At 38.4% G+C, this 14,415-nt stretch overlaps 1 protein-coding gene across 1 annotated transcript in view; it reads left to right on the top strand.

Moving 5' to 3' along the window:
- The window catches only part of LOC126253686 (protein virilizer homolog), a 110,680-nt gene extending 97,655 nt beyond the window's left edge, over nucleotides 1-13,025 (top strand). The window contains exons 15-20 of the mRNA XM_049955212.1: nucleotides 49-206; nucleotides 383-566; nucleotides 704-891; nucleotides 1,006-1,111; nucleotides 11,418-11,609; nucleotides 11,718-13,025. Of these exons, the coding sequence (XP_049811169.1) occupies nucleotides 49-206; nucleotides 383-566; nucleotides 704-891; nucleotides 1,006-1,111; nucleotides 11,418-11,609; nucleotides 11,718-11,899 (1,010 nt within the window). The 3' untranslated portion in view covers nucleotides 11,900-13,025. The remainder of the gene's footprint in view (nucleotides 1-48; nucleotides 207-382; nucleotides 567-703; nucleotides 892-1,005; nucleotides 1,112-11,417; nucleotides 11,610-11,717) is intronic.
- The last annotated feature ends 1,390 nt before the right edge of the window (nucleotides 13,026-14,415 follow it).

The raw sequence follows: 14,415 nt of genomic DNA, 5'->3' as shown, positions 1-14,415 counted from the left end.
ACATTCTCCTTCACATAATAGTATTTTGCACTTAAACTTCTGTTTCAGATTTTACAGAACCACTCATTCCAGCTCCAGAATCATTGCTGTCTCAGTTTGCTGTTCGATCCGTTTATGTTGTTGGGGAAGTAGATGATGAAAGGCTGAATTCTACTTACTGGCTTGCACCACCACCTGTGGATGATGCTGATCAAGACATGGAACAGGTTGGTGCCATTATAGCTCACATTTCACTATCTAATTGTTTTTTGATTTATGGAGAGAGAGGAATTTCTGTTTTTATGTAAACTGCAATTGTTAGATCTCTGCACACAATCTTTTTCTGTTTTCTATGTGTTTCATCAAGATTTTCAACATGACACCATGTTCCAATTTATTATAGGTTACCTGTGATCTTATGGAAATTACAAGGCAGTATCTACCAGACTTTCATTTGCCTATGGAGACAGAGCGTTTGTATCGCATAAAAGATCTGGCCGCAGATGATGAAGCTGAACAAATGAAGAAGAGAGGTGAAGAGATGAACAAATATTTGTCACCAGAAAACAAAAACAAACGACCATTCAGTGAGTGTCTTCACAGTTCTAGTTTTAGACTGTATTATTATTATTATTATTATTATTATTATTATTATTATTATTATTGTGGGTAGCTCATTTTGATGTAACTGGTGGAGTATAAACCTAACATTTCTGTTTCCTAGTTGCACCCATGCGTGGTCGTGGGTTTGGGAGGTCTGTAGCCCCACAAAGAGGTGACTTGTTTCGTTCGAGACCTCCAAATACTTCTAGGCCACCTTCCCTTCATGTTGACGATTTTGTAGCCCTTGAAATCTCAGGGCAGCAGCCCACTGGTCCTACAGGCTATAATAAAATATCTATGCGTACAAAGGTAAATAGAAATTGCAAATATTTTCTGTATTCAGAATATTATGTTGTATAATGTGATGCTTGTTCAAACAATATTTTCCCCAAGCTGATGATTTATGAAAGTTGTTTCTTGCAGGACATGGTTTCAACAAGACCAAGGGGCCGGGGAAGAGCATTCGCTTCAGACAGAGGACGCTTTTTCGGTTCAGCTGCTCAATATAATCGTAGGGAAAATGGACGTGGTATGTGTGACACTTTCAATTTTCTCCTTAACCACACAACTTTGCACACTTTTTTTTTTTTTCATCTTTATTGGCTAGTGCTCTTCAGAGCAAGAAATTTAGGAACTATTTTTATCTAATCAAATTTGGACTTGGCAATGTATGAAGCCTGTAAACTATATAAACATAAGTATTCTGGTAGTTTTACAGTGCTTCATTTATCAGTTAAGACTGTCACACAACACATCCATATTGTTTAGCATTAATGATGCAACACAATTCTAATGTCTGTGTGTGATGAGAATTTGGCTTCCCTAGTAAGTATTTGAGTTATTTAGCAATGAATAAAAACTCACAGGTTATATTAGCATTGTGTTTGCTATATTACCAAAGTTTACAATTATTCAAACTCTAGCAGGACATAACGTTTCAGAAAATTGCAAGTTTCTTATTTGCACTTTTGATATTCTCATATTTCTTATTTTGGTTTAACACTTGCAGTGTTGCTGAAAAGTACCCGTTATGTTTAAAATAAAACATAACATTGTTGACATAATGACAAGGAAAGCAGAGGAACCATGATTGTGCAATACCTATTGTAATTAGTCATTGTGTAGTTGAATTAGCATCCCTTTGTAAGTAAATAATCGTTGTTTTCAGTTCACCTTTTTATGTGCCAAACCATTAATTTCTTAAAAACATACACTGAAGAGGTTGCTGAATATCCCGTTGGGGTATATCTCGAAACTTATTGTAAGATTAAAAATGCGTACTGAACTTGGACTCAAGCCTGGAACATTTCCTTACATGGATAGTGAGCTATCCAGGCAGGACCTACCCCCCATCCCAAAAAACCCATCTCTCTCTCTCTCTCTCTCTCTCTCTCTCTCTCTCTCTCTCACACACACACACACACAGCTTTTACTCAACTAAATAAAAACTTAAAATTATTGAAGAAGTGGAGAACAATGGAAACTCTGCAGCAGGAAGAAAGTACGATGTGAGTGAGGGTTGTATTCGTGACTGCCAAAACACAAAATGCATCTTCAAGAAACAGATGGTAGTCACAGGCATTTTGCAGCGAAAAAACAAAGCATGTGGACCTCAAAAACAGCTCTGCAATTATGTAAATGAGAAGCGACAATATGGGCGTGCAGTGGCTAGTGAAATGGGCCAACTCAAAGGAACTAGGCATCACCAGTTTTGAATCTGGCTGGGGAAGGCTACCACGATTTTTAATACAGATCAGAGGAAAATACCATCACACAATGACTTCCAAACAATTGTGAGGTAAAAGTAGTAAATTTTCACTGCTATGCGATAAATTTGCACTGCGAACATTCCTACATACCACTCAACAACACCGTGAACAGGAAAAGGGAATCCATTGTCGTGATATGAACTGGCAGTGAAGAGCAGCAAAGGTGTGCAATGATGTTGTGTGTAAGTGACGATGGACAAAAACGACCACTATGTGTTATTTAAACAGAAAACTATTCTCAAAATATCAGTGAAAGGTGTATTGGTGAGAGCAAATCCAGAAGGGTGGGAGGACCCTTGTGTTTAACTGGGTGACTCATGTTTGGCAATGTCACCCTGGTGCAGTACTGAATTTACAAAACATGTTGGTACTGGGCAGCTTCCGTGGATATACAACTGAGGAAGTGCGACACAAGTTACAGAAAGGGAAAACTGACTTTGCCATTATCCCTGGAGGCCTTAACCCTTTAGCTGCTGTGGACGTGTTAACATGCACGCCTTTGTACCTGTCCCAGTGTGGTTTGAACGTGTTTACGTGTGCCAGCAGTCCTTCTACCTGGTACTCTGAACGTGTCTACAGTTCTACCAGGTAGAAGGCACATTCGGAGCACACAGGGACAGGTACAAAGGTGCGCACGTTAACACGTCCAGAGCAGTTAAAGGGTTAACATCCATCCTGCAACCACTAGATGTGCATATAAAATGGCCATGCAAAGCTGCACTTAAAAAGCAGTATATGCAATGGATGGCCAACGAAAACCACGAGTTCACAACAAGTGGAAAAATCAAGCGACCAGATTTGTCCTAGATCTCTGAGTGGGTGCAATGTGCGTGGGACTCCATTCCACCACCACTGCTAGAAAAATCCTTCAAAATATGAAATGTCACTAACTTAGTGGACAGAACAGAGGACTACACTCTATGGGGAGATGACGACGAAAACAATGATTCTCCCATGTAAAATGTAAATTTTCATGGCCAGAATTGTCACAGTTAATAAAATATTCCAAGCTATTATGCTGCGATCGAAGGGATTTCACTTTAAAACCCGACGTTTTGTCCCCATCTGTGGAGAACATTTTCAAGGGGGATCTTAGCTCTGTTGAATATCCGATTTCCACCCTGGCTCTCTGCTGACTACAGCAAAATTCCGCTTCTGCGAGCTCGCATGCAGTGGCATGACGTCACGTGGCGCAATTGGCCAATTGTGCTCACGTATTCAAAACATGTGACGTCATGCCACTGCGCGTGAGCTCGGCGAAATGGAATTTTGCTGTAGTCAGTAGTGAGCCAGGGTGGAAATCGGACATTCAACAGAGCTACGATCCCCCTTGAAAATGTCCTCTGCAGATGGGGACGACACGTTAACACGTTGGGTTTTAAAGTGAAATACCTTCGACCACAGCATAATAACGTGGAATATTTTATTAATTGTAATGATTCTCCCACTAATAGTGGTGAAGAAAGGTATGATGAATATAATGGTTTTGGTGTTTTTTATTTTTGTATGTAAAACACAAATTAAAGCTAACCTTTTTTTTCCACTCTTAAAATTGGTTGCACAGATTATTCAATGGCATGGATTATTTGCATGTATATGGTAAATAACATTCAGAGCTCACAGATTACTTTTTCAAATAATATCTACATTGCATCCTTCACATCTCATTAACTGATTTATGCAGAGACTGCATGTAGAGTGGAAGGCAACAAGCGCAAGTATGTGCTGCCAGGTGTAGAATTATATATCAATCTAAACCATGTATCTTTTCACAAAATATGTATGTGTGTGTGAGAGAGAAAAGTAATGCCTCTGAATTTTTCATGTGAAACCTAAACTTTTTTAAAAAACAGATGTTATTGACATTCTATATCTTTATTCTTCATATCTACATATTAATTTCTCAACACAGTCACCCTCGTGATGAATGCATTTCTTCCATCGAGACCAGTTTGTTGATATGTCTCTGTAGAATGTTTGACTTTGTTGATGGAGCCACAACCGCACATTTGCTTGCACTGCTTCATCACTGTCAAAGTGAAGTCCTTGAAAGTGTGTGTGTCTCTTCTATCTTCGACAAAGGTGTTGTTGTCCGAAAACTTATATTGTGACAGTCTTTTTGTTGTGCCTACCTGCAACTCAGCATCTCTGCTATATGGTAAGTAGCAACCCTCATATACTGATGACTCATTAGCGTCACCCATACTGCACCCATTTATCCATATTTCTCTCCCCCCTTCCATACCATCAAATTAAAAGTCTACATTAACATAAGCTTCCAAATCTGGTTTACCATAAATCAATTTTGCAAAACTGATTCTAGCTTATCATGTGAACAGTCCAATACTGCTTCTGGAAACTCAGGCTTTGGCTGTTGGCTTTCAGCTCCCACATTCAGTTTCCTTCCATGTAATCACTCTACCATGTTAAAGTCATGGGTGGGGTTGTTTGGGGGAAAAGACCAAACAGTGAGGTCATCGGTCTCATCGGAAGGAAGTCGGCCGTGCCCTTTCAAAGGAACCATCCTGGCATTTGCCTGGAGCGATTTAGGGAAATCACGGAAAACCTAAATCAGGATGGCCGGACACGGGATTGAACCGTCGTCCCCTCGAATGCGAGTCCAGTGTGCTAACCACTGCGCCACATCACTCGGTGAAGTCATGATTGGGTTGTCATGATACTATTCGCTTGATGAATGAAGCAGTTCTGTGTGGAATGAAAGGAGAGTAGTAGTACTGGACTGACCAGGAAGTTATTCATTTCCTTTATTTAAATGAAAAGAAGTATATTTTGTTTGAATTAAATGGAAACAAAAATAAATACCGATATTTCTACTGAATTAGCAAAATCGAACTGGTTGGCAACAACCATATATCCTGCATAGCTATCTAATTAGTTAACTGCTATAGTCACTTGCTCTTTTACTGGCAGTATCTCTTAGACAATCAATGGCTGGTGGCAAAAGATTTGTGCATTCTGGGCACAGGTATAGCTACGTTTTTATCATTCATAGATTTTCTGGTCATTCCAAGCCACCAAAATTTTGGAGCACAATAACATTCCACCAAAAATAATTGTGAACTTTTTCCCATAATTAGCATGATCTGAGTGGGCACAATAAAACCATTTTGTATGCATCAATTAATGCTGACAAGACTCTTAAGCATTTTTAAAACATTTATTCTTGAATAATTTCCTCCTCCCTTCTTCTTACAAGTTCTATGACATCTATAAAGAAATCATGTTCTCCCTTCATGGCCAAAAGAAGTCTACCAATATCAAACATGGAAGAAATTTCTTAGAATGTATGTTTGGAACACAGTATTGTATGGAAGTGAGTAATGACCTGTGGGAAAATCAAAAACGAAGAGAATTGAAGCATTCGAGATGTGGTGCTACAGAAGGCTATTAAAAATTATGCAGACTGATAAGAAATGAGGAGGTACTCCAGACAATGAGTGAGGAGATTAAAATGTACAAAACATTGGCGAGAAGAAAGGACAGACAATATGACACATGTATCTGTCAATTTTCAAAAACCAAAACTTGGAAGATATAGTTTCAAAGAATGGGAGGTACGATTGGAAAAAAAACTGTGGCTCATGTTCAAAATAATCTCAAGACAACTGATGTAAGTCTTTCCCTATGATGTCACAAAGTAATATAACAGCTATAAAAATGCAAATTAAAACACTAGAATTGTTAATTTGTAAAAGAAGGGAAAGGCAACCACTTACTTATACCAGATGGTGCATGGTGCACAGCAACACGTAGCAGAAAACAGTTAACCTACCATGTATTTCCATTACAACAGTTCAACCTTAAGTTTTTATCATATTATTCTCAACTTCAACTTGTTGTAATGGATGACCAAGCTAATAAGTCACTTTCTCTTTTCACACCCAATTCCAGTTTTTTATTGTTATTCACACAGTTATCATTTTCTCAGAGATTTTCTGTTTCCACACATTTTGAAACCAATGAAAAGCACGCTGGACACCTTCTGTTGAGTGGACTTTTCTCTGACTGCATACTGAGAAGACATGCTGATTGACATCTAAAGGCGATTTTCTGAAACTCTAGGCAATGCTCATTCACACAACACACATTTCCTTGCCAGCATGTCCCATGTTTCGTACTTATTTCCTCCCAAAATCAGGTAATTCTTTTTGAAACACACTGTATATTTTCCTCCTATCACCTATTTAGATTCCAGTGGAACCAAGACCAACCATATCAGGTCAACAGTAAACTACAAACACAAATTATTCATAAGCTCAGCTGAAAGTGACGTTCATAAGCATGAAATGTATTAAGGCACTTCTAGTGGTGTAATGCATCAACATTTGTTACACAGTCATCAAAAATTTTAAGACAGCATTTGGGTACATATGCTATTTTCAATCCTTTTCTCCACATCTACTAAGTGTCAGCACAACACCCCTTCACCTTCACTGATACACGTCAACAGATTGTTGAAGGGCATGCTGAAAAGTAATGCCTCCAAATTTTTTATTCTGTTCTCAATATCGGTTGAGGTATTACACATCATACATATTACTGGGTTAACTTTTCTGCTTTGCTGATGCAAGTTGCAACCCTCTGCAGTTAGAGGACTCTGAATTGTAGTGTGTAACATGGCGGTGTGTAACATAACTATGTCAGTGTGAAACAGCATGCTGCAATCAAGTTTCTAACTGCAGGAAACATGACAACAATTGAAATCTGTAGAAGAACAGTAATGTGTGAGATTGGATTGTTCATGCTTTTAATGTAGGCAACAGTGATGGTAAGCCCAACATGTGTGATAAAGCACAGAGTGGACGAACGTGTACGGCAACTGATGAGATTCATCGGAATCCGGTTGATGAACTCGTCGGAGAAAAATTATCAGATAACACAGACTCGTCCCTTGTGTAAGTTTGGCATATCATACTCATTTTACTATGGTTTGAAGCTCCTCTTGATGTTCTTCTGTGTTTGTGATTTAAAACTGGGTTGTTTTGAAAATCAGCCTTAGGCAAACACAATTAGTTTATTTTCGTATTTACCCAGAAATGTTTTGATACCTATGTGTCATCTTCTGTGGGTCAAATTTTATTTCTTAAAACTACATCACTAAATTGACTGCATTATTTTACACCGGTATTTGTGCTTTTTGTCATCATTTTCCGACAGCATGTCATCTACAAAAAAATTTTGTCCTGTTGCGCGTCTGGTTGGTGTCTCGATCAGCATCTATTCAGTGCACTGTTTCAACACAGTTTTTCACTCAATTTTCGTTCACTAGTTCACTTCACATGCACTTGCACAAAATGTGATATGAGCAGAAACTTCTGACTACATTCTCAGCGAGAGGTGTTATGTTATGTTGGCATATCATGAGAGCATATACAAGCCACTATTGCAGATCTGGGTACAGTGGGCATCTTGAATGCTCGCACCTGACTTGAAACAGAGGGGATTGGTCACCTGTCAACAATTTATTTTGCGTTTTGAGCATGAGGGTGATGGGTTCCTTAATAACACTGACAGGTTACGAATGCAGGGGTTCACCATTTCAACCGCAAAAACAAGAGAGCATCAATGGAGTTCCATCGCAGAGCATCACTGACGCCAAAATAGTTCAAGACCATGCCATCAGCAGGCGAAGTCATGCTCGCAGTGTTCTGGGGTGTTTAAGATGTGTGGTGCATTTGGAATTCATGCCTAAAGGTATCACCACAACTCTGCAAGGTACTTCAAGACACTCAAAAAACTGACAGCACGAATTTGAAGAATCCACCCACAGATGGAGCACCTCCTCCTTGAACATGACAACACACGAGTGCTGCACCATCTGCAACAATCCGATGCCTTGGGTTCGCTGTCACTGACCGTCCTACACACAGTCCCGGCTTGGCACCATCCAATTTTCATCTGTTTCCAAAACTTAAAAAGAACACTTTCAAGGACTTCACTTTGACAGTGATGAAGCAGTGCAAGCAAATGTGCGGTTGTGGCTCCATCAACAAAGTCAAACATTGTACAGAGACATATCAACAAACTGGTCTCGATGGAAGAAATGGATTCATCACGAGGGTGACTGTGTTGAGAAATAAATATGTAGATATGAAGAATAAAGATATAGAATGTCAATAACATCTGTTTTTTAAAAAAGTTTAGGTTTCACATGAAAAATTCAGAGGCATTACTTTTCTCTCTCTCTCACACACATACATATTTTGTGAAAAGATACATGGTCTAGATTGATATATAATTCTACACCTGGCAGCACATACTTGCGCTTGTTGCCTTCCACTCTACATGCAGTCTCTGCATAAATTATCAGTTAATGAAATGTGAAGCATGCAATGTAGATATTATTTGAAAAAGTAATCTGTGAGCTCTGAATGTTATTTACCATATACATGCAAATAATCCATGCCATTGAATAATCTGTGCAACCAATTTTAAGAGTGGAAAAAAAAGAAAAAGAAAAAAAAAAAAGGTTAGCTTTAATTTGTGTTTTACATACAAAAATAAAAAACACCAAAACCATTATATTCATCATACCTTTCTTCACCACTATTAGTGGGAGAATCATTACAATTAATAAAATATTCCACGTTATTATGCTGTGGTCGAAGGTATTTCACTTTAAAACCCAACGTGTTAACGTGTCGTCCCCATCTGCAGAGGACATTTTCAAGGGGGATCGTAGCTCTGTTGAATGTCCGATTTCCACCCTGGCTCACTACTGACTACAGCAAAATTCCATTTCGCCGAGCTCACGCGCAGTGGCATGACGTCACATGTTTTGAATACGTGAGCACAATTGGCCAATTGCGCCACGTGACGTCATGCCACTGCATGCGAGCTCGCAGAAGCGGAATTTTGCTGTAGTCAGCAGAGAGCCAGGGTGGAAATCGGATATTCAACAGAGCTAAGATCCCCCTTGAAAATGTTCTCCACAGATGGGGACAAAACGTCGGGTTTTAAAGTGAAATCCCTTCGATCGCAGCATAATAGCTTGGAATATTTTATTAACTGTGACAATTCTGGCCATGAAAATTTACATTTTACATGGGAGAATCATTGTTTTCGTCGTCATCTCCCCATAGAGTGTAGTCCTCTGTTCTGTCCACTAAGTTAGTGACATTTCATATTTTGAAGGATTTTTCTAGCAGTGGTGGTGGAATGGAGTCCCACGCACATTGCACCCACTCAGAGATCTAGGACAAATCTGGTCGCTTGATTTTTCCACTTGTTGTGAACTCGTGGTTTTCGTTGGCCATCCATTGCATATACTGCTTTTTTAAGTGCAGCTTTGCATGGCCATTTTATATGCACATCTAGTGGTTGCAGGATGGATGTTAACCCTTTAACTGCTCTGGACGTGTTAACGTGCGCACCTTTGTACCTGTCCCTGTGTGCTCCGAATGTGCCTTCTACCTGGTAGAACTGTAGACACTTTCAGAGTACCAGGTAGAAGGACTGGTGGCACACGTAAACACGTTCAAACCACACTGGGACAGGTACAAAGGCGTGCACGTTAACACGTCCACAGCAGCTAAAGGGTTAATGCCTCCAGGGATAATGGCAAAGTCAGTTTTCCCTTTCTGTAACTTGTGTCGCACTTCCTCAGTTGTATATCCACGGAAGCTGCCCAGTACCAACATGTTTTGTAAATTCAGTACTGCACCAGGGTGACATTGCCAAACATGAGTCACCCAGTCAATCACAAGGGTCCTTCCACCCTTCTGGATTTGCTCTCACCAATACACCTTTCACTGATATTTTGAGAATAGTTTTCTGTTTAAATAACACATAGTGGTAGTTTTTGTCCATCGTCACTTACACACAACATCATTGCACACCTTTGCTACTCTTCACTGCCAGTTCATATCACGACAATGGATTCCTTTTTCCTGTTCACGGTGTTGTTGAGTGGTATGTAGGAATGTTCGAAGTGCAAATTTATCACATAGCAGTGAAAATTTACTACTTTTACCTCACAATTGTATGGAAGTCATTGAGTGATGGTATTTTCCTCTCATCTGTATTGAAAAATCGTGGTAGCCTTCCCCAGCCAGATTCAAAACTGGTGATGCCTAGCTGCTTTGAGTTGGCCCATTTCACTAGCCACTGCACGTCCATATTGTCGCTTCTCATTTACATAATTGCAGAGCTGTTTTTGAGGTCCACATGCTTTGCTTTTTGGCTGCAAAATGCCTGTGACTACCATCTGTTTCTTGAAGATGCATTTTGGGAAATGTTCCAGGCTGAGTCCAAGTTCAGTACGCATTTTTAATCTTACAATAAGTTTCGAGATATACCCCAACGGGATATTCAGCAACCTCTTCAGTGTATGTTTTTAAGAAATTAATGGTTCGGCACATAAAAAGGTGAACTGAAAGCAACGATTATTTACTTACAAAGGGATGCCTATTCAACCACACAATGACTAATTACAATAGGTATTGCACAATCATGGTTCCTCTGCTTTCCTTGTCATTATGTCAACAAAGTTATGTTTTATTTTAAACATAACGGGTACTTTTCATCAACACTGCAAGTGTTAAACCAAAATAAGAAATATGAGAATATCAAAGTGCAAATAAGAAACTTGCAATTTTCTGAAACGTTATGTCCTGCTAGAGTTTGAATAATTGTAAACTGATTAAACTGATTAAAGAGGTTTCTGCATGACTGACTTCAGATAAGAATTATATCATGTGCTTTTGTACTCTGAAATTGTATCTGTGCTTTTTTGCAGCAGTTACACTTATAATTTTTTCTCTCCTATCCTGGTCATTTGATCACATCACTGTGCACACTGAAAAGCATTTTGTGTTTCTTGGAGTTGTCCAACAGTGACTTTTATCATTTTGTTTTAGGTACTTGAGGTATATCAATTATGTTGGTATATTTTTTGTAGTAATGTCTTGTTATGGAGTAGGCTTTGAAATAGTCCAGTCTTACATGACTTTTCATTTATATTTGTGAAAGACTTCCTGGGATTGGATAGTAAATATGTGGTAAAATATTGTGTTTTAAGAATAATTAATTTCTGTTTCTGTTCAGGTGCATCAAGGAATGTTAATCAAATGCCACCAAGACTTGGGAACAATCGAGACGCTGTTTCACCTGTTTGGCCACAACTTGGAAATGAGGTGACAAATGCAAACAATCAACAAGTCCAGACAACTAGAACGTTTCGTAGTCCTGAGCTACGAGATGTGCGCATGTTACCTCGTTCTGAAGAGAAGTTCTCTGGTGTGACGGCTGTTGGTGGAAACAGATTTGGCGGTGGTAGTGGCAGTGGTAGTGGGGGTGGCGGTGGCAGCAGTGGTGGTGGTGGGGGTGGAGGAGGTGGTGGAGGAGGGGGAGGTGGAGGAGGAGGAGGAGGAGGTGGTGGTGGTGGTGGTGGTGGAGGTGGAGGTCGAGGTGGTCGCTCTGGGAACTGGACCGTCAAAGACAATAGTAGAGAACGGTTTGGAGGTCAGACTGTTAGAGGAGGCGGCCGTAGAGATCTTGGGAGACATGCACGATCGTTTACGAGGTGAAGTACTGTTGTATGTTTTGTATGTATATTAGTATTATTCAAGAAGTATCGTGAATTTATCAGGTGTGATGCTGATGTGAGAGGCCACATATACATTTTCCAACAGTAAGGGAGGATTATTTTAGTGAGAATTAATCTGGCTTTGTGTGTAAGTGCTTAGAGGGTTTTATGTTGATAAAGTTTGACTTGCACCAAACTGTGTGAAGCAGGACTGTCTGCCATATATATGTGTATAAATAGTCAGTGTGTTTTTGATGCATGAAAGATTTTGAGATTTGTCATGAATGATCTACTGTGAATAGAAATGTTAATTTATTCAATGATTGCATAAATATCCATAAATAAGAGTGTAAGTAATTTTTCATTCATTCCATGTTAATGTCAATTTACAAATACTGTGGTGTTTAGAAATAAATGATAACGCATCTGTGTATAATTAATGTTATATGGTGTGCTTTCCTAAAAATATTGAAGGCTTTTGTTGTTTCAATGTGATTGAAAACAGTATATTCAATATACAAGATAGCCTCATTTTTTTTAATACGAAAAGTTATTTTTGTTGACCTTTTTGAGTAAACTATTTTCTTACTAGTCTCACTGCATATGTGCAAAGTATATCTTCCCTTCTACTTTCTATAGGTGATCCGCATTGATCCTTTGTGATTTTTGTTCTGTTGATCAAATTTTGTACCAATGATTTAAATCTTAACTACATTGTACAACATTCAGTCCACAGAAAGACGATGCATAATTTCTGCATTTCAGTGTTTTCAATCAATAAGTGTCATTTTGTAATGAAAGTAGTTATAATTAAATGTGCAATCTTAACTGCAGATAACAGCTGTTATGAATATTAATGTTAAAACCAGTATGAAATGAAATAATCACTGAATTTATGACACAGGTATTTTTTAAAATTGTTGAGTTCATAAGGAAGAAAGTATTGTACTTTGTGTAATACTTGTCGGACCAGATGCATCGTGTTGCACCAGTTGAATTACAGATGAAATAAAGCTGTATTTTCAAACAGTGTTGTGTTAAAGAATTTTGTTATTAAAAAGACTATATTGAAAATCTGTGGCATTTTTGAATCATTATAACCTCAAGTCTTTCATTCAAGTAAGACTAGATACCCTGAATGGACTGAAGTTAATAGGTTTGTTCTGAACTCGTACCTTTGACTTATTCAGAGTGAGAATATACTTTACTAAAATTTCAGTATTCTCTTTAGACTGAAGCCTGCACAGTTGACTAGATACTATGGTCAGATTTAATTATTGTTGTTATTATTCTGGATTTTACAATGAATTTACATTTTCTGGTAACCCAAAATTATACATAAAATTTGATTCCTGGTGGTTCCCATTCCATGATTTGTCATGGCAGTCTCTCCTCTGACAGCCTTTTTGTATATCCATAACATATGAGTTGTTTTTGTTCCACAAAACCAGTAATCGAACTTGTGACATCCACTTGCTTCTTGAGGATGTCATTTCTATCCCTTATACACCGGGGTATCCCTGCAGACAGTCTCCAAAAGTCCATCGCAGTTCCCATCAATCTTTTCATTAATTGAGATTTAACTGTCCATACTTTTATCCATATGTCATAACGCTTTTAGTAGTTGTTATGAAGAATTTTCTTTTTTGAGCTGTTGATCCCATAAAATATGAATGTTACAGTAGTGAGTTTTTCAATGTTCATTCTTGTATTAATTTCCTTATGTGATTTTTACTCCTAGATATTTGTACTCTTCGTGAGATGTGATTGCTCCCATTCCTTCTTCCAGTGTCAAATCGTGATGTTTTCCTTCTACATACAAACACATACATATCCAGCAATCAGTGGCCCTACAGAACATGCTCTGCTTCCACGAATTTCCTCCCTTCCTTTCTGTTTTGTACATGGTTCTTCCAGGTGTCTTCAATCACCAGGGCTGCCACGTCCTTTGCCAGGTCGTCCATCCTGCTCTGCATAGGTCATCCTATGGAGTGTCTGGTGTTTGGTTTCCCCTCAAGTGCCATGGTAATAAGAGGAACAAATGAAGATTTGTTCCTGCTGTTACCCTGAAGGCTCTATTTTTATGCTCTTTTAATATCCTAGTGATATATTCATTCTCTTATCACCTTATGCCAAAATTGCGTGGTCCACCAAGCTGTAGTGAATGTATAGTACTGTCATTTATTGAGGTTTGTAAGTTCTTACATTTGTTCTTTCAATTTTTCAACACTTTCTGTATTCTATATTTTATAAAGTGTCAGTGGTAGGCTGCGTTCCTGATGTAATTCCTTTGTATATTTAAATCCAGATCAGAGAAAGTGTCATATTTTTATTTTTGCTGTTGAGTTTTCATACACATAGATTCTGAATTGCTTTAATTATGATAGGATTAATATTAGATTATTTTATAGCCTTCCACGTACTGCATGAATGTATTTTATCATAAGCTTCTTTAATGTCTAAAAATACTAAGTGAAAGGGCTGATTTCGAATATTTTTCTTTTCAAGTTTTTGTTG

Source organism: Schistocerca nitens, chromosome 4, assembly GCF_023898315.1.
Source record: "Schistocerca nitens isolate TAMUIC-IGC-003100 chromosome 4, iqSchNite1.1, whole genome shotgun sequence".
In the NCBI taxonomy this organism is placed as follows: domain Eukaryota; kingdom Metazoa; phylum Arthropoda; class Insecta; order Orthoptera; family Acrididae; genus Schistocerca; species Schistocerca nitens.
This window is presented reverse-complemented; position numbering and strand designations above follow the sequence as displayed.